We start from the raw sequence: 24,827 nt of genomic DNA on the forward strand, positions 1-24,827 counted from the left end.
TGGCAAACAACTTTGAGGTGTATTACCGCCACCGGTTGGACTGGAGTGTCAAGCAGTAGTTTAACAGTAAAATAAACAAAATAATACAAATTAAATTATTTATATTACTCCTGTTACTTTTAAATAAGTCATCAGAATATTTAGTGTCCTCCATGATGTCTTTCTTAGCAAGTTCCATTGTGTAAGTTTGCGTTTTTCATCATTCAACCCTGATATTAACTTATTTCGTTCTTCATCAGATCTATTTCAGTCTATCAGTATATGTTGGACAGTTTCCAGTTTATTGCAGTGCGTACATGCTCCAGTTGGATGTTTGCATGCTCTATGAAGTGTTTCATTTAAATCGGTATTCCTTAATCTCAATCAAATGACCTTTTCTTCTCTTGGGCTCTTGCTCTGTATGACTCCCACTCCAACATGTTTTTTTATATTGTAGAGATGTCTTCCTGTGTCACTCAAGTCCCAGTATTCCTGCCATGTTTTGTGTATAATCCTTTAAGATACTCTTAACTTCAGCTTTACTTAACGGTTTATGTATGTCAATTACCTTTATACGCTTTAGTGACTGTTTGGCCAATATGTCAACGGTTAAATCCCCCCCCCCCCCCCCCTACATGAGACATCCAGCCCCCTCCAAAGTACCCTGAATAAAATATGATTTTGCATATGATATCCTGGTGTACTTGTACCTGTCTTGATTATTTCCATTGTATGCAATGTTTGATTTCACATTTAATCAAATACTAGTCTAGATTATGATGTATTAGGCTATTTATTAGGTTGAGATACCCACCAGTCAACTCATTCAAATTAGACCCATCTGTACCAGCTGAAACATTCAAGTATGTCTGATGTATGCATTAATACATCAACGATTAATTCAATATCACATTGTAAATATGCTTTTGTTCAAAGTGTCAAAATATTCTTTGGTTCTGTTTACTCATGCTAGTGCTCTATACGATTTTAAAGATATATGAAAAATGTTAATGCGTCATACCAAATATCTGTTTTCAAGTCCCTTGTTAGGGATATTAGAAAGTGAGAATGGTAACACTTGTCATACACTATTTTAAAAGTGGTTTTAACGTTTGTGTACCTGCTGTGGCCACAAGATGTCCCTGTAACACAGGAGAAATGCCCATAACTTTGAAGTCATCACCACCTTTGAGAGTACTCTGGTGTAATGAAATAAAATGTGAACAAACAGTATGTATTTGTGAACAAATGCTAAATGCTGCAATCCAGAATTGACATGAATGATGCTTCTCCTACAAAGAAGCATGCCATTCCAACAGTCTACAGTATTTCGTATGCAATGTGCCTTATAGAAATGCTGTCGGGGGAGTCAAAGACAAACACCAGAAAGATTCTGTTTCAAAGAGGAGTTGACAAACTAGCTTCTGTGAGTCTGGCGTTAACGTCATGGCATCAAAGCTGAAGGGAACTAACTTTTACATGCAAGTATCAGCTGCATCACTGTCATCACTTGGGTAATAAAAGGTATTAAGATGAAAGGTTTTTACTAAGGCAGTCAGCGGGCTGGTGCCTGACATCCTGGTGCATACAGCAGGTGTAGAGAAGGCCCGAGTACTTTGTGCATGTGTTAAACTCGTATTTCCCATGTTTCCTCCTGACCAGGGTGGTGACAGGAAGCATGTGTCCATTTCCAGCCTGCTGCTCTTTGCACAGGCCAAAGGAGACATTTGTCACATCCATTTGCCCATTAACTGTTGCTGCTGTGACCCTGCAGTCACTTTGCACTGGTCCGACATAAAACCCTTCCTTTCACATCCTTTCACATATTATCACGACACACATAGATGAAGGGGGTTGCAGCGTACATACAGTACACTGCCACAAACTGTACATGTTGTATTTTGCATGTTTTTATATTAATATATACAGTATATTTGAGCTGTTTTTGTTGTTATACCTCACGTGTTGCACTTAGAAACTCCATGTTAATGATTATAATTCATTTACAATTACACACCACTGAGGTAACAAGAGGGTGTACTGTAAGTTTGACCAACTTTCCAACAACAAAGTTTCTCAAAACTACACAGTCGTTCTCTAGGAAGACTCGGGTCAATCAGGTGGTTTGCCATTATTTTCCTGCACTGTCAGCAACATTGTTGTGTGTCAGAAAGAGAGAGAGACTGTGAGTGGCTGAGCTGTGCTCCGTCGTGAAATATCTTCCTTTAGGACAGTCATTTGAACAAGACAGCTTATCATAGCGTCTGAGAAGTGGACACACACAATCACAAAGGGTAAGAAGTACTTCACGCTTTCTTGCAAAGACCATCTTAATTTGTCATATTACTTTTAAAAGTGATGCTGGTTCTCTGTATCCTTCAGTCTGTTTATTGCTGCGACTTTTTCTTATAATGTAAAGCCAACATCACTTCCCTGGTTAACCCTTTAAGCAATGATTTTCTCTGTCCATTTGTTCTTAAACTACTTTTAATCTTACAATGAGATACATATTTAAAGCCTGAAATATTATCTATGGCTGCATAATTTCATATAGTATCACTTCTGCATCGCTTACACATTTTTATACAACTCAGCCTTACAAATGTGGCATCCATAAGGTCACTGTAGACGCACTGCTGGTTGCACAACATCAATTTGTACAAATGGAACAACCTGGTTTAAGAGGTTGAAAGACGTTGGACTGTGACAACTGAGCCTACACAGTTTCTTGAGCTTTTAACTCACTTGAATTACAAACTAATAAATATACAGCAAATGATAGCTTCACAAATACTACAGTGTGTATTCCTTATTGCTCCATCGTGAAATAGCCTTGCTTGGGCCTCTGACAATATTTACAACAAAGCTTGTCATCGCATTCCAAACATGCACTTGTTATGCACATATAAAAAAGGGCGAGAAGCACTTCACTCTAGCTGATAATAGACAATGATCTCTGTGTGGCAACACCTCCCACTCTGTACACACACGACTGTAACTCTGGTAATAAATGATTAAAGGCAATTCAAAAAATGAAATAGAGTTGGTAAATGCACTTTTATTACAATCCACATTGTTGCTGGTTGCTCCAGCAAAATGGAAAGTGAAATGGGACAAACAGAGCAAAGCAATACAGTGATACTTTCAGACCAAACCACAGTACAAAAAAGGCATCAATATGTACAATATATTCATGTACAAAAAAGCTACTTTACACGCAGGTATGAAACAATCATACATCTTCGACAAACCGTAGTATTACAAAGACAATACAGGTAACAGTGTATAGTTTTAAAACAAAGGCTTAAAAGCCTTTAGAGCAAGAGTATGCACCCACTTTGACATAGATATCAACTTTGTTTTTTTCTTAAAGTAAACTGTCCTTCTCCCCCACATACTCATAATATACATTCTCTCTTTCACTCTCACACAGACACACGACCAGACACAGACACACACATTGAGTGTTAAATAAGCATCTATTCATTGATCTCAGAGTTCAGTCACAAACAGAAATGGAGGTCTGAACCCCAATCAAATGGCACCATGGACCAGGAAACAGGTTGAGAGGCTCCTACAGAGGATTGATCCTGTTTCCTCTTGACTGTATCTCAGGCACTCCAAGGAAAGTCTTTAAGCCTCAAGAATAAATCAAGAGTCTGATGAGTCTGTCAGTCAAACATCATGCATCTGCTGCCTCTCGTAGTTAATAAAGTCAAAGAAGACAACACAGTTAGACTTTTGACACTTTTACTTAGCAGCCTTCACTCCTCGGGTGTTTTCTGGTGCTATTCGAGCACATAAAGGCCATAAGGTCACCCCATTTTCATAACTGCAAGAGTGACACAGTGCAAGAAACTGGAAACAGGTCCCCGTTGGCGAGAGAGTGCGAAGAACACAAAATGAAATAGAACTAAAAAAGCTCCTCCGAGGCCCAAAAGGTTCAAGGGTCAGGCCTCCAGTTCCTGGTTGTCTGTGTAGTTGTAGCGGTTCAACTTCTCCCTCTCCCGGTTTGAAATGTCCAGTTTGGGGCCGTGGGGATGCTTTAGTGCCGGAGACGGGTGTGAAGGTGCTGGGGAGGGCGGCAGTGTCAGTTCAATCTCCTCGTAGCAACGTGAGGCCGGGGCTGGAGGGTGTGCGAGTGGGGCGGCAGGAGGCAGGAGGGGCACGGGACGGTCCACGTTTCTGATGAGGTTGACGAACTCCCTCTGGTTGTTGATGCCTTCTTCCTGCGGGACGGCCTGCTGCTTTTTCCGCTTTCGATGGAAGTGCGAGAGGATGAAGGCGCACGCCGCACAGCCACAGACCGTCACTAAAGCTAGGACGCCTACCAGGATGATGTAGAAGCTGACCCCCCCGTGGGTTGTGTCAGACATGGCGCCTACAAGACACGGAGGCAGAGACAGAGAGGTCGGACCAGACTTCATCGAGATTTTGTACTTTTTTAAGGCACGCACCCATATTGTTCTTACCTGGACAGTGTTGACCAATGCAGGGATTTTTGAGGTTCATGCACTCGTTACCATCGTAACCCTCGGGGCACGCACACAAGTATCTGCCCTCCATGCTGTGACAGGGCACCCCCTTGTGGCAAGGGTTGGGATTGCACATATCCAACGCTTTCTGAAATCATGGTAAAAAACAAAAACAGTTGCAGTTACATCCATTTTGTCAGATCTGTGACAAAGCAAATATTGACCGGCATCTATAAGCTACTTCCCTTGTTGGAGCTTTATCCGTCGGTATTGTGAGGCTACTGATCCCCGTAACCAGTTTAAGTAGATGTAAGACATCTGCCTAAATGTTTAACTAATGAAATGTATTATTTCTCTCTGTATATCGTCTACATATGAGGGTTCATGTATGAGCATCTCTACGTACCTAATGTCTGCCGGACATTTTCCAAAATTTTAAGGTGCTCATTCACATTTTACCAAGAATTTAAAGTAACACGGGTAGAATTACTCAACCTTTGTTGAGTTTAACAACAGCAATTTTATATCATAACATCCATTCACAAACTCTCACACTTGTGCAGTATAATCCAAATCTCATCTATCCAGTTTATGCTCAGTGGAATACTTCCAAACTGGCATTTTTGCAAAACCTTACTAAGACACTTCTGCATTCACAGTCAACCAAAGTTATTTTTTCGAGGGATCTTTGCAAAAATGGATGCATTTTGGAAGGAGTGAGCATTCGACTGTAAAAATTAGACTTGGATTATACTGCACAAGTTGTTTGAGAATTTGATATAGTTTTGCAATTGTTAAACGCCGCCCCTATTTATGGATTCACATTCATATTCACATGTGAGAAAAAACAACTTTTCTTCAGGAATTAAAAGGTAACATACAAATGATCATTTTGTGGTTGAAGTATTCCTTTAAACGGTGTTATGTACCTTACTGGTGCACTTTTTGCAATAAATATTCCATTAAATATATTTAGGTCAGTCTCTTTGGATCAGCTAGACATCAAATGTACAGTAATGTGAACTACTCTGTGTTTTCAAGATGTAATTAAGAATATAAAAATGACATTGTATATATTTTAAAATTTTTCATGAATCATTTAATTTGTGTTTTACTGTTTTACATTTCTTTTTATGATTCCACTCTATGATGTTTTCCAGATTGAAGACGTTTTCAGTCAGCAGACTAGCCTTAAGCTAACATCTATGAAGGTTGTCCAACCTCACAGAAGACTCCTGAATATCCAGTGGGACAGTTGCACTTGATGGTCCTTCCATCCTGCTCCACACACTGTCCTCCATGCAGGCAGGGGGCGCTGTCACAAGGAGTCAGACCAATTTGGCAATATTTCCCAGAGAAACCAGGTGGACACAAGCATCTGGACCCTGACATCTGGTCCTACATGGGACAGTATATAGATTATATGTAAAACAGCGAGAGCAATGGTTATATAAGGGGAAAGGGCACTCTAGAGAGACGGTGATTAAAACTTAGTTTCTCGAGTTGTGTAAGAACTTTAAGGTATACGATTGAAGATAACGAACGATGGAAACAATGTGACAATGTCACTACAGTCAATGTGAGAGAGTGAGCGGAAGACAGTGAAGCTGAGCTACGCAGAGAGGACAGACACACAGACAGAGAACAGCAGCACAGCCGGGACTCTCACCTCACAACGTCCGCCGTTCAAACACAAACCCTGACAGCTGCTGTTCCCTAGAAATCAGAGAAAGCACAAACACTGTATTAATCTGTCACACGGTGGTTTGATATGTCTGTGTTTATTGTAAACAACAATATACAAAGTGAAAAGAGAACAGACTGTGATTACTGATGTTGCAGTGTACTGTGCAACCAGGATGTCAGATTGTATGTCAGATTGTATTTTTTACATCACAAAGGAGATGCAGGAGATAATATTAAAAAATGAAACTTCACACTCTTTTTGGTTCGTGTCACATTTTTAGTGTCTTGCAGTGATTCCCTGTGACAGAAGATTGATGGAACTGGCCTTTGAGTGAAATGATCTCCAGCCCACAGGGACTCTGGGCTGCAGGGGAACTGCTGTTTAAACACAATCCTCTGAGGCTCTTCATCTTACTCTACCGGCTGCAGGACAATCGTTCCTCTTTCTTTCATTCCTTTCCTTTCCCTTTTATACTCACTGATGTCACAGTTAGGCCCCGTCCACCCAGGAAGGCAGTCACACAGGTATCCACCGATCAGGTTGCGACAAGAGCGGGCGTGGACGCATATACTCATTTCACACTCGTTGGTGTCTAAAGGGAGAAAGAAGCAGTTTCTAAAAATAAAAAACATTTCATCTTTACATCACATCTAATGTCTCTGATAGATCTAAACCAGATAAACTGAGCACTTCAGTTTCGCTATAATTCGAAATGGACATTTTTTTTACAGAAATGTATTATTGTTCAGTTAATTGTGCAAAAGCCATCAGACACAGTAATATTACAAAGTATACAATATGTACTATTATTTATAGGTTTTGGCAGTTGGTATATAGGAAATTAAGTTAAAAGACCCACAAAATGCCACTATTGACCCAATCTATTAATAAACCAAAATACCGTTCTCATCTTGTGGCAAAGTCTCAGACTACACAAATTACCGTAAACCTCTCACTGAAATTAGATAAAACATCCCATAAAACTACTGAATCTAATCCTGGATGTCTCCTACTGGGCCCCAACAATCTTCAGCCACCTGTTAAATTCAGTTTGAAGTGGATGCTTGATGTGAACTGGGGAATCGCCGGGCAGACGCCAGCAGGACGCACACCAGCACGTGGAGACAGAGTGCTTGCCTTTAACAAATATGTTCACGAATGCACAGTACATCCAAAGTAATGCCTTGCAGCATCTTCTTACATCTTCACAGACCCCCCTGCTGTATCACTGCTGCTGTTAAGTGTATGTGCCTCCTATTCCCACCCTCTGTCGCACTGGGAGTGTAAGAAGCCGGGAACCCCCGAGGGCTTGGCTGTGACAGCAGGAGGAGGAGGATTAGAAAGAATGAATGAATAAAGAGGAAGTAGTCAGTCAGTTATAGGTAATCTAAACCTGTTACAGTCAGTGAGAGGTCTGTTAGGATTTAGCACCGGTGGAGAACGTGTATGTGTGTGTGTGTGTGTTTTATCTGTGGAAAAAGCCTGTGGAGAATATGTAGGGACAGAAGTCGGCTTATAAAAGTGGAACTGATAGAAAGTATAATTGCCTTTCCCCATTTGAGGCACGACTGATGCTCTCCTCATGGCTCAGGCTATAAAGACTTTTATCACTTGCGTTTGAACACTGTGTATGTGTGTGTGTGTGTGTGTGTGTGTGAGACTGTGAGCTACTGACCTGTGATGTGGAACTATGGGGGATTGTCAAGTGTCAGAGTGACATATCACTGTAACACAGAGGAGCAGGAGAGGCTGTCATCCTGAAATATGTCTCACTTTTAACTTCATAACCCGCAAGCCTCTGTATGGATTGTGTGTATCCTCTGTGTGTGTGTGTGTGTGTGACTTGATCCTGTACACTATTTCCTCAGCTGTACACACACACAGCAACCTTGTGGGAGTATACTTGTCAATATGAGTGAATGCGGCCCAAAGCGATGTGACTTTTAGAGTGCAGTTTTAGAGTGCATTTAGAGAATACTGATTCTGAGTCAGGATGGCTTGATACGAGAATTAACATGCCGTCGGCCCTTTCTGCCTCTTTAATTTGTGCTTTAAAAACATTTTCCACTTCAAATGGAACGCATGCTCACATATTGCTCATTGAAACACAGCCTTTGGAACCAGCAGTAAATTACAGCTCACATTGATTTAACTTGTTAGAGGATCAGTGTTAAAACTCCAATCAATAAATTCCTTTGAGGATGATAAATTTTCTCATTAATAGAACTTTGTGCAAACAACTGTGACAGACTTTAATAATGAAAAATGATACAAAAACCCCAGTATGCTAAACTTCTGAAGCATTACATTCAGATTCGACCCCTTTGCACCAACGTTTGAGTCTTTGCTCCGACCATCAGATCAGTTCAGGTTAAAATGTAATATTTTAGTGATTAGTTGTACAGTCGTTGTACATAGTTCTGCCATCCTCCATCTTTAAAACACTATTCACGTCTCAGTTTTCTTTCTTTGCAGACATTTCTTTTACTTAAAGCTGTGTAAAATGCTTGAAATCAATATCACAATTTTCAGATGTATCGCGATAAGAAAAATATATGCAAAATGAACAGAAACAAAATAATGAAGCTGTCAAACCAGTGTACTGTGTTCCACCAGTATGCATCAAGCTAAACCTTTCTAAACAAAACCCTCAATAACTAGTTTGTATTTCCAATTGAAGGCTCCAGAACCGCTGCTGAATGGACCGTGTCTGTTTTGTTTTGTTTGGCTTCACTAAACGATGATCGTGAATTATTGCCTATCCCTACGTTTAGTCTTCATTTAGTCATCTGAAGTCAATTTAGACACTGACCCAGCTGGCACGTCCTGCCGGACCATCCAGGCGGGCAGAGGCACCGGTGACCTCCAGGAGCCTCCTGACATGTTGCTCCACGGCCACAGGGGCTCCGATCACACTGCCTCACCGCTGGGAAGAGAAAATATGGCACATGAACAACTGGCGTGTGTAATGGGAATGTGTGTGTGTGTGTGTGTGTGTGGGAATATCAAAGAGACATTTTGTGTCTCAATGAGTCTGTGCGATGCCACCGTGTGGACATGGTGCGATCTGAACTGGGGCATTGGTATGCGGATGCTTTAGCGGTCCGTGTTTTCATTCTCCTTTCTGCTGCTCTGGTTTCTGTGCAAACAGTGATAAAGAAATCATCTGCTGCACGGACATGGCTGTCGCCTCAAACCTTTCCCAGAGAGGAGGGAGGAAAGAGGTAATTTAAATAAAGGGAAGCATGATGGAGGAAAAAGGGACAAGGGGTTAACTAGAAATCGAAAAATGGGGCTGCCATGCCTGATTCCACTCCTGTGAGGAGGAATTAAAAAAGTAAAACATGTGAGGAGCACAAACAGACAGAGAGACGCTCTCATATTAGGGGTTAACCAAGCATGACTTCCTATTACACATTGCATATTTGTGCATTCGTGGCATCATAGTTTTTCCCATGCTATACATCTTTTAGTCAAGGGCTCTCTGTCTCATAACCTTTTGTCATATACCTAACCCTGCAGAACAACCGCTTCCAATCCTCCCGACCCCGACTCCAATAATAACCCAGCCAAGCTAGCAGCACGTGTCCCAAAACTAGATGAGGAATTCAGAACAAACATAGAAGCCTTTAATTAATATCGGTTACATATATAAATCTAAGTCTGTAAGCAGAGCTGTGTTGTGGTTATGGTCGTCATTCTCTGCAAGTCTGACAATCCTCTCACTGTGTATTCCTCAGAGAGACCCCCACAACACAACAGAGACAGAGATAGATGGACTGTTAATCAAGCCAACAACAAATAACAAGAGCAAAAATAAACTAGTGCTTTATTCCTCTGTTTGTCCCTCTCTCCTCTCTCTCTCTCTCTCTCTCTGTAATGAAAGTGTTGACGTGCCAGCATTGTTTATCCTGATTGAGGTGAAAGGAGAAGACGTGGAACACTGCTTGTTTACACACGCAGCTCTGACAGACCGTAACCTGTGTGATCCAATTGCACCTGTAGCCACACACACACACACACACAAGCTCAAACCTGGTGTTTACACAAGTCTATCTCACACACACACACACACACACACACACACACACACACACACACACACACACACACACACACACACACACACACACACACACACACACACACACACACAGACACAAAGACAGACCACAGGATCGAGCCCATGACTGACGGTTGTGACAGCTCAGTTGTTACTCAGCGGCCAAAATCATGTTTGACCTTTACCGACGCTTGAAAACATGGAAGTGGGAGATCGTACACGGTATGACGGCTGCTGCAAAATGTAATAAAGTGTGAACCGGGGATCGAGATGTGGATCAAACTTCGTGACTCAATGCATGTCTTTAACAATATTCCTCAAACTGAAGATGTTTACAAATGTGTCTGTAGAGGCGGAGTTATTTAGACTTCTAGAGGCTACTTTAAAAAGGGACATTCCACTTTTGTTGTTTTTTACACTGAATGGTCACTTTATTCGTAATTAAGTTTACGACTTAGCCTGTGAAAAAAAAGCAGTGTACGGTCTTCTGTGGATGTGGAACCCCGACAATTTCACCCAAAATAGCTCGTATTATGAGATCGGGATCATGGGAAATGTATGATCCGGTGTTTCTGAGCATGACTCATACTTTCCATTAAAAGTCAGGATATCGCAGCCTTTGTTGCTCTAATTTATATCATTATTTTAGTCAAACTTGAATTAAATCATTTGCAAGGATTTCTTTGGCAGAAATCTAGCTGTGTTAAGTTTCTCAGATCTTTTACGCCGATCACAGAAACCATGTTATTTGTTTACGTGACTGTTAAGAATTCAGGTTAGTGCAGAAAACCGACAGTGACTAAAGTGCACGCAAATAAACACCGATCGGAAGATAAACACTGAGGACTCTTTGTGAGTTCTGTGATGCAAAATAAAATCTTAATGGCTCTGTGTTCCTCATGTGGTACAACAGCGGTTAAACCTTCTTGGAACAGATCGCATGCTATAATGTCATTTTTGTGGCTGAGGATTGCTTTGTCTTCTATGGGCAGCTGGTGTCACTGGTTGCAGAGTCTTTGTAATGGCCAAAGTTAGACGGTCGAGTATTGGATATTTTTAGGAGAAACATCAGGCAACTGTACAGCAAACTAATGTCACCACAACTGATGAGGACAAACAACAACAACAACAACATAGCATTCCTGTTCTAAACACAAGTGTGTATTGTCTTAATGCTTAGCATTGGTTTCACTTTCCTCGCTGAGCAAACACAATCTGATGACATTACATTCATTTGGCAGACACTTTGGTCCCAAAACAACATTGTTTTCCCATGAATGCACATCACGAGGGAACAGGATGTCGCCGCAGGAATTCTCACATGTGGGATTAAAGTCGGCTGTTATTCACAGAGTAGTTCGACACTACAGGGAAGAAGACTAGCGATTGATGCATGCTAGTCTTGCAACTTTTGTACTTTTGTTCTCATCTTGTGGCCAGTAGCTTCCTTGTTATCAGGATCTGCTTTGTGTTTCAGATCGAGTCATTTTTCCATTGTTTCTAATTGCACCAGGAGCAATTTGGGCGTCAGTGTTTTTCTCAACACTTTAATATGTGGACATGAGAGCCCAGTCGTACAACAGTGCTACAGCCACACCTGTCTGATCAGCTGACGCACTCTGCTGACATTTGTGAACTCTAATCCACCACATTTGGATCAAAGTCTGGATGTACTTTGCAGGACATCATGTCTGAACGAGGAACACTAGACAATGAGCCCTTGATTCACTGCCATTAAAACAATACACAGTTTCACTTCTTGTTACAGTCAATCAACAGAATTGATTAAAGATGATCCAACTCGCCTTTTCTTGGCAGTGTAAATACTGTTTACACACACACACAAAGCCAGAAACGAGGCGAGACAGACCACTGATTGCCATTTGTGTTCAGGCTAATGTAGCTTCCTCTGTTTGATTGATTAGAGTAAGTGACTGGCTTTCATCCAATAACTACCAATCACAGACAATCTCACACTGCCCAGCCCCTCAGCTCAGTGTTGTGTGTGTGATGAGCACATCTGTGTGTGCGTGTGTGTGTGTGTGTTGCATTGGCAATCACCGTCAGCGCAGGTGTGACCGGTCCAGTCGTTGGTACAAGTACAGCTGAAGCCCGTTGGGTTTTCCACACAGGTGGCTCCGTTCATACACGGCGACGACAAACACGCATGCTCCACTGGCGAGAGGAGAGGATGATGAAAAGACAAATTAGGATGCGATTTGACTTCCTCATAATATATTTTTGTAAATATATATTTACTGTTTTCTCCAGTGATGTTCATTGAGTGTCACCTTACACTATAGAAGTTGGTACTTTATGCATGTAGAGCAATGTGCACCATGTATGCATCTATGTTCATGTCCATAAACACGGGTGTGATAGATACATGTGTGTGGATGTGTATAGAGGTGTGTTTCTACTATGCAATGTATGCTTTTACTATGTCACTAATTTGTATATACTTAACATGCTCAATTTGACCTTCCCCTTTGCTTCCTGTGCCACATAATGTTATCTAATTTCTTGCATGAGCATCTCTTTCATTTGAGTAAACAAGCCAGGATTTCATTTCACATTTCCTATCTGCTGTAGCCACATACAGTATTTGAACAATTCATCTTCTGGTACAGTGACTGTATGGTGAAGACAAACTCACCAATGTCACAGCTGCGTCCTCTGAAACCTTCCTGGCACTCACAGTGGTACTCGTTTGGCTCTGTGTTGGTGCAGGTCCCGCTGTTCTTACAGGGCTGGTGGGTGCCACAGTAGTTCAGATCTGAAGTCATAAAAAAGTATGATTAAAGTATGCAATATTTATAATATATGTTTATATTTCAGTTCACCGCTCAAAACAGCAGAAAGTAAGTATAAAGGCAACAAAAGATACACGAATTAGGATGAAGATGGATCCAGGTTCACTTCAGTTTGACGCACACACACACACGCACACGCACACACACACACACACACACACACACACACACACACACACACACACACTGCACAGAGGCTAAAGTCCAGGTCCAGGCCAGTAGCTGCAGGGCTTGTTGTCTCCGGTGTTGAAGCTGATTAAAGCGTTCTGTAATGATCTCCTCCATGCCCACAGTCTCTTTGTCTCACAACACCTCTGCAGTCTTTCGGAAGACACAGAAACAGCTTCGGACCCCACCTAGCTCAGAGCCCATCCCCGCTCACATTCACCTTACCCAAGGCTATCGCCTTTCCTCTGCACAATACACCGTCCCGTGGGCTCCCGTATTCCAGCTCCCACACTGGTACAGAGGTGGGAGGTGTGCTGTTATATTCTGGGACAATAAAGGAGGAACTTTGCTACAGTGTGGTGGGAAAAGTTACAGTAAAGAGGGTGAAGCCCTGAAGGAGCTGTGTCTTATCTCATGCAGAGGATCAGTACACCATGCATGGGAAGGTGTGTGAAGAACCACGCCTGACAAACTAATATACTGCACACACAATGTTTCTCTCTCTGTCTGTCTCTCTCTCTGACACACACACACACACACACACACACACACACACACACACACACACACACACACACACACACACACACACACCATCTTTACGTAGATGACACGGTTCTGTACTTGTTTCGCTGTGAAAAACAGTGTTTCTATTAAATACTAACAGTAAAATAAAAAATAATTCGGAGCAACACACCGAGTCGTGAGTTTGGTCTGATTGTCAGCTGGGATTTTTCACTTATCTTGGAATACATTTTTTTTCTGTTTTTCATCACATTGTATTATTGGGTCAACAAAACCATTGGTCATTTTTTGTATGTTTGGGATGTTGAATTAATCAGAAAACATATGAATAAATCTGGGCCTTCTTTCATTCTTACTTCGAAACTTTCAACTTATGTCTCATATCTGACCTTTGTCACACAGCAGTCCTCCCCAGTTGACGTCGCACGCACACTGCCAGGGCTCGCTGCAGCTTCCGTACACACAGCCGGGGAACGTTACACACTGGTCACACAGAAGGCCCTTCCAGCCATAATGACACCTGAAGAGGAAGAGCAAAGAATCGTTTGCTGGTATCACCTTCATGTGATTGATAGTAGCTGTTCTGAAGCAGTCCCATTAGTCTTTGTATGTGCATGCTTTGTAACTTGCTCTGGTTTCTGCTACGGCAGATCTAGACTGGAAACATTTGTATTCCTAAAATAGTTACATCATTTCACAGATTATAAGCAGCTTTTAACTTCAGTAGTTCGGTTTGTGAAGAAAGTCGCTCTAGTAATGACTGCAGTGATTTCAGAGTGGAAATAGTCCATCAGTGCACTCCAGCACAAACCGACTGCTGCAGCATGTCAGACACAAATATGTACAAATGACTTTGTACATCATGGCATTGCTTCTGAAATGACATATCATTCAGCCCTGGTGTCTGCTATGCTCGTGCCTACAGTCGAAATGACTACATTTCATTACGCGTTCCTTGGACTTACGTGCATTCTGCAGGTGCAGTGCAGGAGCCGTGGGTCTGATGACATCCCTGCCTGCACACCGCTGTCAACAAAAGACACAAAAAGGGAATTATTAGAGACTAGAGAAACAAGTTACTATGAAACGGAAGTGACGTTCAGTTGAGTCACTGGGCATTAACGCCTGCAATCTACACTGAATACATCTGGATCACTGCCAGATATTTTGACAGTACCGAAATCACCTTGACGAAATCTCAATATGACTTCAACATATGTGAGATTATTTACTTGAACAGTTCAGCTACTCAAAATGTCCAGATGGAGAAGCCAAGAATAAACTCCCTTGACTTCGTCATCGTCAGTAACCTGCAGGGGGTAACAGATGGACCTTGGCTAATTTTTCCAGACTTCCTGCACCTCTGCAGTCCAATCAGTGACCTGCTGAGGAGGAAGTCACATTTAGTGAGACAGCGGAGGGATGGGCAAGGCCGCAGGATGTCCGTAAACTAGCCGCGTGTCCTTCAGGGTTCCTGGTTTCCACTCTGGTTTCCTCCATTGACTTTTACCATCGCAACACGATGGCAGCACTCCGAGGTTACGCAGCGAGGTCATCCAGCTGACGAGTCACTGACGAGAGAATAATCCCCCCCCCACACACACACACACACACACACTGAAGCTAACTGATGCATATTTACTGATGTACAGCAGAGTTTTAAGCGGACAAAAGAGTTTTGGATTCTTACTTGGTCAATGGGCTGTTTGTTGATTTTAGGCTTAGTACATGCATGTGTATGAGAGAATCCAAAACAACACATCTAGTAACTAAAGCTGATGCCACCTGGTTCATCGGTCAAGTTTATTTTGACAGCACTTGATCACAATAACAGTTTTTAAAGGACTGAGAGGTCAAAATCAGAAAGTACAACAAGGACACCCTCATGGAAAAACCTTTTCACAAACCTTGGGGAGGATCACTACAGAGGAAACCCCCTCCTGGGATAGTAGGAAAATAAATGGAAAGCAAAAATATTCTCAGTTTTTTCTCACCAGTGGCCTCAAGTCATCCTGAGGAAAATATTCGCTGAATATTTTCTAGCAGCAAACATTTCCCCAAATATATACAGTATATGTACAATTGTACATGAAACTCGATAAGCAAGCACAACCTGTGAGGCTTTTTATATAAATGACTGAGCAGAAACCTGAATAAAGAACCTTTACAATGTTTCCATTATTGTCCATTGACTTCAAATCCCACACACGTTATTGTTTGTGGAACACATTACAGGTCTCCACCATATGTGAACACTTTCAAATCCCCCCATTACTAATGCCACTCCACAATGCCTTGATTGTTGTGTGTTACACTTATTAAGCCATTTATTTTCATTTCAGGATGTTTAATTGTATTGTCAATTTCTCTGTAATGCACTTTGGGCCACATTTGTTGTTTTTCAATGTGCTATATTAATACATTCTTGACGTTATATCACACCTGAGTGTTGTGTTTCACAAATTTTAATTTTTTTTTACCATACCAGGCAGATTTAAAACGTGCGTGAGTTGTCCATCATAATACACATCCCGTCTGCATTGATTTTGGTCAGATAACTCATTAACCAATTGCACTAATGCAACAACATGATGCAGACTTGGTGTTAAAGGAATAGTTTGACATTTTGGGACATGCACTCAGCTTTCTTGTCGAGAGTTAGATAAAAAAAATTGACACCACTTTGATGTTTGTACAGTAAATATGAGGAAACCGCGAGCTTGGCTCTGTCCTTTAAAGCTCACCAACTATAATTTATTTAATTTGACACAAACGGAAGTGTAAAAACAACTCCCGGTAGTTGTGGTTGTATTCGGGTTATGCAGGACATATTGTGCTGTGTACTGTAACACACCTCAGATTTAAATTTCGTCTCTCACCTCCTTTGCACTCTGGCCCCGTCCAGCCCTCCATGCAGAACTTGGAGCCGCTGGGGTCGCAGTTGAAGTGACCGAAGAAGTCGTCGCGGGCCCTGCAGAACTTGTTGCAGAAAGGTCCGAAGTAATTTGAATCACAGCGGAAGCGAAGCCGGTAATCCAGACTGAGAGTCTGCCCGTGGTGACGGTACGTCTGCCACTGTTCACCAGGATTCAACATGGAGGAGAGGAGGACTCGCTCAATCAACTGACCTGAGGGAGTGGGGAAGAAGGAAAGAAGGATATTGTCAGAGAAGAAATGCTTAAACTTGCAGCAGACCAAGCTGTAAGCACAACGCTGACATATTACGTTGTTGAACACGATATTACACATTCAGAAGTTTAACATTCATTGGAGCGTAAAGTTTCTGGCCACCTGGCCAATATAAGCCCTTTACTCCCTCTCCTTTGAGCTCAACTCTTGAAAGAAATATCTGACTTTCATATGCTCAATGCTCCACTATCTTCACCAGCTAGTTGCAAACTTTGCATGTCTCCTGTTTGGTGCTGAGCAAGTATTGTACAGTTGGAATTTAAAAAACAGCTCCTTGCTGCAGGAAACAACATGATGAGCGTGTTCGTACTAAACCAGAACAGTTAAGTTGTTTGTCATAAAACGAAAACGAGATGCTTAAAGGACCCGAGGGGACCAGCAGAGTGGGTTGGTTACACTCTGTGGGTTTGTCACCCCTTAAACATTACATATAGTGCAGCTATAAAGTTGCCACTCGGCATTCACAGCTCTTTTAAGCAAGTAATTACATGTGTCACGTGTCTTCAAAAGAGCTTCTTTGCCATCTACATAATAATGTGAAGCTGGCATTTTGTTTGTTTTTTGGAATAGAGCAATGTTGCTGAGGACAGGTCAAAATGAAGAGCAAGATGCTTTTTCAAATATGTGTGTTTTGGTTTAGGTGAGTCCAGGTACAACCATCAGCATCAAGGCACTTCACCAGACAGCGAGGATACAGGACGCAAACTGAAAAACAGTCCCAGCATGAATACTGACGCAGACAGGGAGCAGACTATAGGACCAGAGACAAGGGGTCGGGGTCTGCAGAGAACAGAGAGAGGGAGGCCTGAACACAAGAGAGGACCAGACGAGGCCCGGGGCAGCACTGGGGCAGCGGCTGCTGCTCCTGACCACCGGAGGGGATTTTCCAGAGGCACTGTCATCCCCAACTCAGTTATTATCTCCTCTGACAAGGGTATTAACACACACAAAGCACTGAGAATATATGTGTGTGTGTGTGTGTGTGTGTGTGTGCGCGTGTGCGTGTGTGTCTGCGTAAGTATGTGTGTGTCTCAATCTATACATGTGTGTATTTAAGAGTTTGTGGATAATGGAAATGATTGTGAGATAATAAAGCAGAAAAAGAAGCCTTGTTGGAAGTATATGTAAGTCAGCGATGGAGAGAGGAAGAGTGTACGGTGTGTGTGTGTGGGTGTGTGTGTGTGTGCGTGCGTGCGTGTGTGCGTGTGACAGAGGCAAACAGAGTCAAAGAGGAAGGGAGGTATATTAGCGCACACACATAGCAAACTGCCTGATGGGGAGATGAGCTCACCGTAGTTTGACACAAAGGAATGAAAACAGAATCACACAGTGGCCGCTGTGAATGTGTTTGTCCGTGTGTGTGTTTTTGTGCACGAGTGTGTGTTTAAGAGAGCAAGAGAGGATTGGGAACAGAGCCGACACTGAGCGCCGTGTTAACTCAGCCGTTGTCCCTTTCCTCCACTGGCCCTCTGCCTGTCGTCAAATTGAGGGTTCAGTTTTTCAAACGCTCATTACACGACTGCAGTGCTTAGCGGGGTTTTCATTATTTTACGACTCTGGCACGTCAAAGAGCTAATGTCATCGTCACCATAATTTCTCTGCCAGAGAACAGCAGACGCGAGGGGAGAAGAAGAAAAAAATAACCACATTAGCAGGGACACAGCAGGGAAGGTGTGAAACAGAGTGTGATTTCCTCTCTAATGTGGTTCGATGGGACACACCAGCAAGTGAGCACAAGTCGAGAGAAAGATGGCGAAAAACTCAAATATTAGCTGGCAAAAACCAGCAGCAACAAGAAGCCCTGTTGAAGTGGCACTTTCCTGAAAAGCAAAGACAATGTAAGCAGCGGACACAGAGATTGTGTCTGCAGGTAGCGTAACACTAAAATCACTTTCTCTGGCCTCTGGTGATTGTCCCCCGCTGCCTGCTGCTAGCTGTGAAGTGCCTGCCCTTGGCAGTGGCTGAGAAAACACTGCAGGAGAGAAAATGCCTCCTTTTGACTTGCTATTCCACATCACCAGAACCCACAAAATCAATACAGTAGATCTATGGAAGCCAATAGATCAGCTGTGTGGTGTTTCTGTCTCCCTTATATTTGATTCATGTGGGTAATTCTCAGAGCGGTCCACTTTTTGTTTCTGTTGTAAGATGTTCCAATGAAATGATTCTAATCTGGATAAAAACACTAAGTCCGAACATGTGTCTTGAATTTTTATAGAAAAGCTCGTCTCGATGAGGATTCTTCTATTGAATTTCCCTTTCTCTCCAGCGGGAGTGGCAATTGTGTGGCTGTTGGTGCTACATCAATGCAGTTGAATCACACGCGTGAACAAAGCAGCGAATCTGGACTCAAAATGACCCTAAAAATATGCCACCAGAAGATAGACACAAAACAATGAAACTGCTGCTGTTTTAAAAAAAATTCTGGTTTATTAGCAAAGTTAAAAGTAGTCTGTGGAGGTTTTTGACCACTAAAGCTAGAGTGCATCGATTTCATCTTGTGCACGCAGCCCGTACTCACTCCCAAGCTGTCAAACACAGCATCTTGGTCAGCAGTCCTCCGTGTCAAACTGTGACACTACGTGGTCGTATTATGGCGGCAGTAAAGGAGGAGGCTAGAGGGGTGCGTATAGTTTGAAGCATAGGGTTTCTAGCTTTTCCACTTATCAACAGTTGGTGGTGTGAATGTGCAGAGAAATGTAGCAATATGTCAACAGACACAAAGAAAAAGAGGATGAATGCTCGCAAAAAGTCCAATAATGTCAATGGCGCCTTTCACTGCTGAGATCTAAAGGCGGTGACATTGCTGAAAAGAAGTCAGACGGAGCAAGAAGTACTCGAGATCAGACAGGTTTAAAACAAACCTCCAGGGGCCGTTTCACCATTTTTCCACATGCAAGACGTGATTTACTCATGGATTTAAAACATGAAATGATTTCCTCTTGCTCATTTTGACATGCAAATAAAACATCCTGGTTCAACCCACTTAATATAGCTTGGTGTACACATTTGTTGAGTGCAATGAGGGATTATTACCAACTTCCAAATGAAGGGGTTTACAATCTGATTGACAACTTCTGTTTCTTACGTGTTCTCAGATCTAGCAATTAAAATGTTATCATCACCATTCAAAATGAAGACCAAAGCTGTGAAAATAAGTTGTAAAACTAGAATCATATTTTATTAAATGTTAATGCACATTAACACTCGTTTAATGTTATTTGAACAAAACTGAATGAAGGTCATACTGTACGGTGCTCATATGTGATACACATCATATTTCCTCACCAAGGACGGGTTCAGAAGGGACCGTTGTGCTCGGTAATCCTTTCTGATTCGCAGCAGGTCCTGATAAGTCCAGTCAGACTGCTGCAGGACGCCTCTGTTTGGGCAGAGCTAAGCTGCCCGCCTCGTGAATGGCTTTAGACCCAATGTAAAGGCTGTCAGGAGCTCAGGTGGAAACGACAGATAATGCAAAGAAGATGTAAGAGCGGCGCTGGACGGCAGAGGAAAGGAGAGGACAGGAAAGACGAACACAGAGAGGGAGAACGATGGTTCCCAGTTTCTCATTATCTCAGCCATCTTTTGGATCTTTTGGATCCGACCGGCTGAGAGGGAGGTAGTGGATGGTGGGATGAAAGAGAGGACTGTGGTATGACAGGAATGAGGAAGGCACAGGAACATCTGTCTCCATCTGTGTATGTGTGTGGGTGTTGTGCTTTTTATAGCATGCAGCTCACATTGTCTCTCGTGGAGCTTTTCCTGATTATGAGGAGAAACAACAAGGAGACGAGCAGGAAATGAAAGGGTCTGGTTAAAAGACCTTCGAGGGTATTTTCACATTGTTTCACCATGTTGAACAACGCACACTCGTCAACAAGTGCTTGTGACTTGTTTGCCTCTGTGGAAATGTTGCTTGCTGACAATTAAATTGTAAGAAAACATAAATTATGAAACTTGTTTTTGACATTTTCTTTTGAAATGTGTAATTAAAAGAAATACCCCCCCCCCCCCCAAACACACACACTGCAGCTTCACCTGATTCTGACGTGTCGTTGTCATAGTCCAGAGCCTCCAACACCAAAGAGAAGGACTTCTGTGAAGAAAACACACCGAGAGAATCTGCTTAACATGTGCCACAAATATACACTTTTGGGTTTTATATCACATTCATCAACACAAATCAATTATCTGTTTGTTGTTGATGGAGGCCAAAGATACGTCTTTAACAGAGAGATGAGCTGGATTTTATTCCATGGATGAACCTTTTCCGAGTAACTGAAGTAGCAGTTCCTGGTTGCAAATATCCGTGTGCTGGGACATGAATGTTGATGACTGATATGATATTTGATTATGTTCGTGAGTGTATGTGACCTCTCCTGTTCTCTCTACATAATGTCCTTCAATGTAAAAGGATTAGAATATAACATTTAAATAAGTGGTGGAATAAGTATAGAGATCTTTTACTTTATTATGAGTAATACTTACTTAGATTACTAGATTACTAGTATTATTAGACTAAAGTGTACAATCATTAGCAGGAAAAAAAAGTAAAAGTAATAACTATGCAAAATTGCACAATTCAGCGTGTTATATTTATCATATTTTACTGAAGCATTAACATGTGAGCACATTTTAAGGTTGTCAACATGAAGCTAATTTTAACAGCTTACATCATACTATCATCTGTACAAATGATCATATGTTACAAACTGATTGTATAACAATCATTTATAACATTTGAATCTGAAAGGTAAGTGGTAACTACAGCAGTGAAATAAATGAAGTGTAGTAGAAGTATAAAGTAGCGTTAAATGTAGATACTCATGTAAAGTATGATGGCATCAAAACTGTTCTTGAGTGCAGTACTTGATTAACTGTAGTTTCATTCCACCGCTGTGGGAAGTGTTTGTGTGTTTCGGTCGTTGCCTGAGCTTTGAAAAAAAAGCAGAAGTGATTCACTGCCTGAAGAAGTCAATGCTGCAGCAGAGTGCTGATTCAAGAAAACCTCAACCTGCAGCCATGCAGAGAGAGACGGGCCGTCGGCGCAGTGTGAGGAGAGAGGACGTCCAAAAAAACAACTCTTCAATTTAAAGAATACACTCTTGGAGCACCATGAGTCTTTGTGTCCCGTACTTCTGAATGCAGGTTCATCCTGGATGAACGGGTAGCATTGCCTGTAGCATTTACGATGTGACCAAATCTTGATATTGTATTGAAATGCATAGCCTTATGTAAAGATGAACTCAGCCTATAGAAAGTGCATTACACAAGCAGAGGAGTCGGACATAAGCTGGACATCTTCAAATGATGACTTTCAGCTTCCAGAGATATCACACTCTGGAGAGATAACAGAGGACAGGTGTGTTTTTTCTTCTGCTTTTTCTCTTTTCTGATGCATTCGCTCATCTTATAGACCAATGAATAATTCAGACCAACACTTTCCCTCTACAACTCTCTGTCTCCATGCATCCATTCCTCCTTCTGGGAAACGCACCAGCACCTGTCATGCAAATCCCTCCACCGTGTGCATTGTGGGTAAGGGTCCTCCTAAACTAAAGGGCTACATGGATGTGTAGTCACGTCTCTGCTGCGAGGGCGTAAATTGGCAGAAGCGGGGGATGAGTGGGAGGAGATGAAGCTGATTGAGGAAGGGAGATAGATACTGTATAGGAAGCAGGTGATGGGCACAGGAGGCGAGGGAGGTTAAAGGCAGGAGGTCGGCAGCAGCGCTACTGTTAGATAGAGGCGACGCGCCGGGAGAAGAGAAGATGAAGGGTTGCAGTGAAGGTGCAAAATGTTAGGGGGAGAAAATTGGTGGAGTGGAAAACACTGAGTCAGGGATTCGTTCCAAGTGGAGGTACATCCAGTATATCTGTACTGCAACAGATGAGGAGATGGGAGGAAAAGTGACTGTACAGAAGGAGAAAATGACTGAGAAAAGGGGTAGAAAGACTAATTATGTCGGGCGTATGTCAAGAAAAAGGTCAAAGAAAGGTAGAGGAGAAATGCAACTGTGGCGGCTGTGGAGCAGTAACGATTCGTGAGACTCCTGGAGTTTGTCAGATTTTCAGAAATATAGAACAAATAGGTCGGAGGAAGGTGCAACAAAAGATGGCGGGATACAAGAGAGAAATGAGAGGTGATACGATTTTTTTTTTTAAAAGGTTGAAGGGGAAGAACACCCACATACACACACACTGAAGTCATGGAGCTAATGAGATGTGCTGGGTTGCGAAGGACTCGCAGCCGCTTCATTAAGGCCGGCAGACAGCAGGTATACCCACAGATGGACCAGCTCATTACAACTCTCACCTGAAGCAGAGTTTAGTATTCATGATTTACATCTTTATACTGTGAGATGCTGCAGTCCATTATAATCACATTAGTTCTACAGAATCAGAGGTTGAAGAAGTAACTTTGAAGTATCACGTGCTTTATGTATCAGAAGTAAAAGACTTGTAGCCGTTTTAACCACTTCATAAACAGTCAGATGAGGAAGTCCAGTGGTTCCCAACATAAGGGTTGGGTCCCTCCACTGAGCCAAAACATAAATCTGAGAGGTCGTGAAATGATTAATGTGGTATAACAAAAAATGATATTTGCATACATTTTTTTGGAAATGTTTAATTTGACCTCTTTGGGCCTCAAACAATTAAATAAATGAATCAGAACTATTTAGAGCGAAAACATCTCTTTGATAGAACTGATAACATCTCTTACATAGAAACAGGGACCCACCTAGTCAATACTTTATGCTACAGGGTAACAATACACTGGTTAAATCCTTAAACGAGTCGGCCTATTATGCCGATTAAGCATTTAGCACCATGTCAATCTCTAAATAGATCAAAATCGATACAGCAAAACCAGAGATATTGTCTATATTATTCCACAGCTTCCTCTTCCCTGTGCCTCCATTACCCACAATGCAAAATTGCAAACTATCATCTTTCTAACTCCACACGCCCCAGATTTTTCTTTACATTTTCAAACTTGTCGTCTTCAGCTCGACACTGCGTAAAATGCTGCTCGAGTCTGAGCGATTTCTTTTCATGATGAACCACTACAACAAAATGCACACGCAGCATTACCTCACCGTTGGCCTGCTCACAGACCTCTTTGCCTTATCATCTTTCCAATCGCCCTCCCTCTTCCCTCACCCTTCCTTCCATCCACCGTATGCGCCTCTCCCTCTTTCTGCTCACAACCAAGTGGTATGGCAGGTTAAGACCTGTGGGAAGTCCAGAGCCTCTTGCTTTTCTTTTGTTCTCTCTCATTCAGCCCTCCCTCACACCCTCACCTCTGCACCCACAAGTGCACACAGCCAGGTAAGTTATGATATCGTCATTAAAACAGGAAGGGCGTATCCCTGGTAAGCCCTGTTGCTGAGATTGGTGGTTCTGTATGGCAGCCCGGAGGGATCAAAGTAATGGTTACCAAGTTAAAATCACAACAACAACCGCTGATAAGACTCGGAATATGTGAGTAAAAAGATGAGGAGAATCCCCAACAATAAACCCTTTCCAGAACACTCTCACATTCACACGGACACCAAAGCAATTTGTTTTGCAATCACAAAGTCTGTGACGTCAGAGAGACCTGTGGCCATTAGAGGCAAAGTGGACATGCACAGAGAGGAACATTTAAACAGTAAGCATCACTAAGAAGAAGCTGATAACATCAAAGTCATTGATGGAGGGATATTTTTATCTCAGTCTGACTCAAACGAAATCGCAGTGTTATTTGGGCCATTTGTGGAGATAATGGCCAAAGTGATGACAGCAGGGAAATGACATCATGGGAATGTGCGTACTGTATGCACGTGTGTGTGTGTGTGTGTGTGTGTGTGTGTGTGTGTGGTCCAGCAGGGGACAAAAGTCCTTCTAAAAACATGTATTATTATGTCTTCTTTTCCTGATAAATGA

General features: G+C 42.2%; 1 protein-coding gene across 1 annotated transcript in view; it reads right to left on the reverse strand.

The window, feature by feature from the left end:
* Window positions 1-3,100: 3,100 nt before the first annotated feature.
* LOC306779621 (uncharacterized protein) overlaps window positions 3,101-24,827 on the reverse strand; it is a gene marked incomplete at its 5' end in the record, with an annotated part of 38,227 nt that continues 16,500 nt past the window's right edge. The window contains 12 exons of the mRNA XM_079271589.1: window positions 3,101-4,360; window positions 4,452-4,602; window positions 5,676-5,852; window positions 6,124-6,170; window positions 6,620-6,733; window positions 8,954-9,067; window positions 12,266-12,379; window positions 12,861-12,980; window positions 14,100-14,230; window positions 14,676-14,736; window positions 16,590-16,838; window positions 20,938-20,995. Coding sequence (XP_079127715.1) covers window positions 3,930-4,360; window positions 4,452-4,602; window positions 5,676-5,852; window positions 6,124-6,170; window positions 6,620-6,733; window positions 8,954-9,067; window positions 12,266-12,379; window positions 12,861-12,980; window positions 14,100-14,230; window positions 14,676-14,736; window positions 16,590-16,838; window positions 20,938-20,995 — 1,767 coding nt within the window. The 3' untranslated portion in view covers window positions 3,101-3,929. The remainder of the gene's footprint in view (window positions 4,361-4,451; window positions 4,603-5,675; window positions 5,853-6,123; window positions 6,171-6,619; window positions 6,734-8,953; window positions 9,068-12,265; window positions 12,380-12,860; window positions 12,981-14,099; window positions 14,231-14,675; window positions 14,737-16,589; window positions 16,839-20,937; window positions 20,996-24,827) is intronic.

Source organism: Melanostigma gelatinosum (genome assembly GCF_949748355.1).
Source record: "Melanostigma gelatinosum genome assembly, chromosome: 7".
Taxonomy (NCBI): Eukaryota; Metazoa; Chordata; class Actinopteri; order Perciformes; family Zoarcidae; genus Melanostigma; species Melanostigma gelatinosum.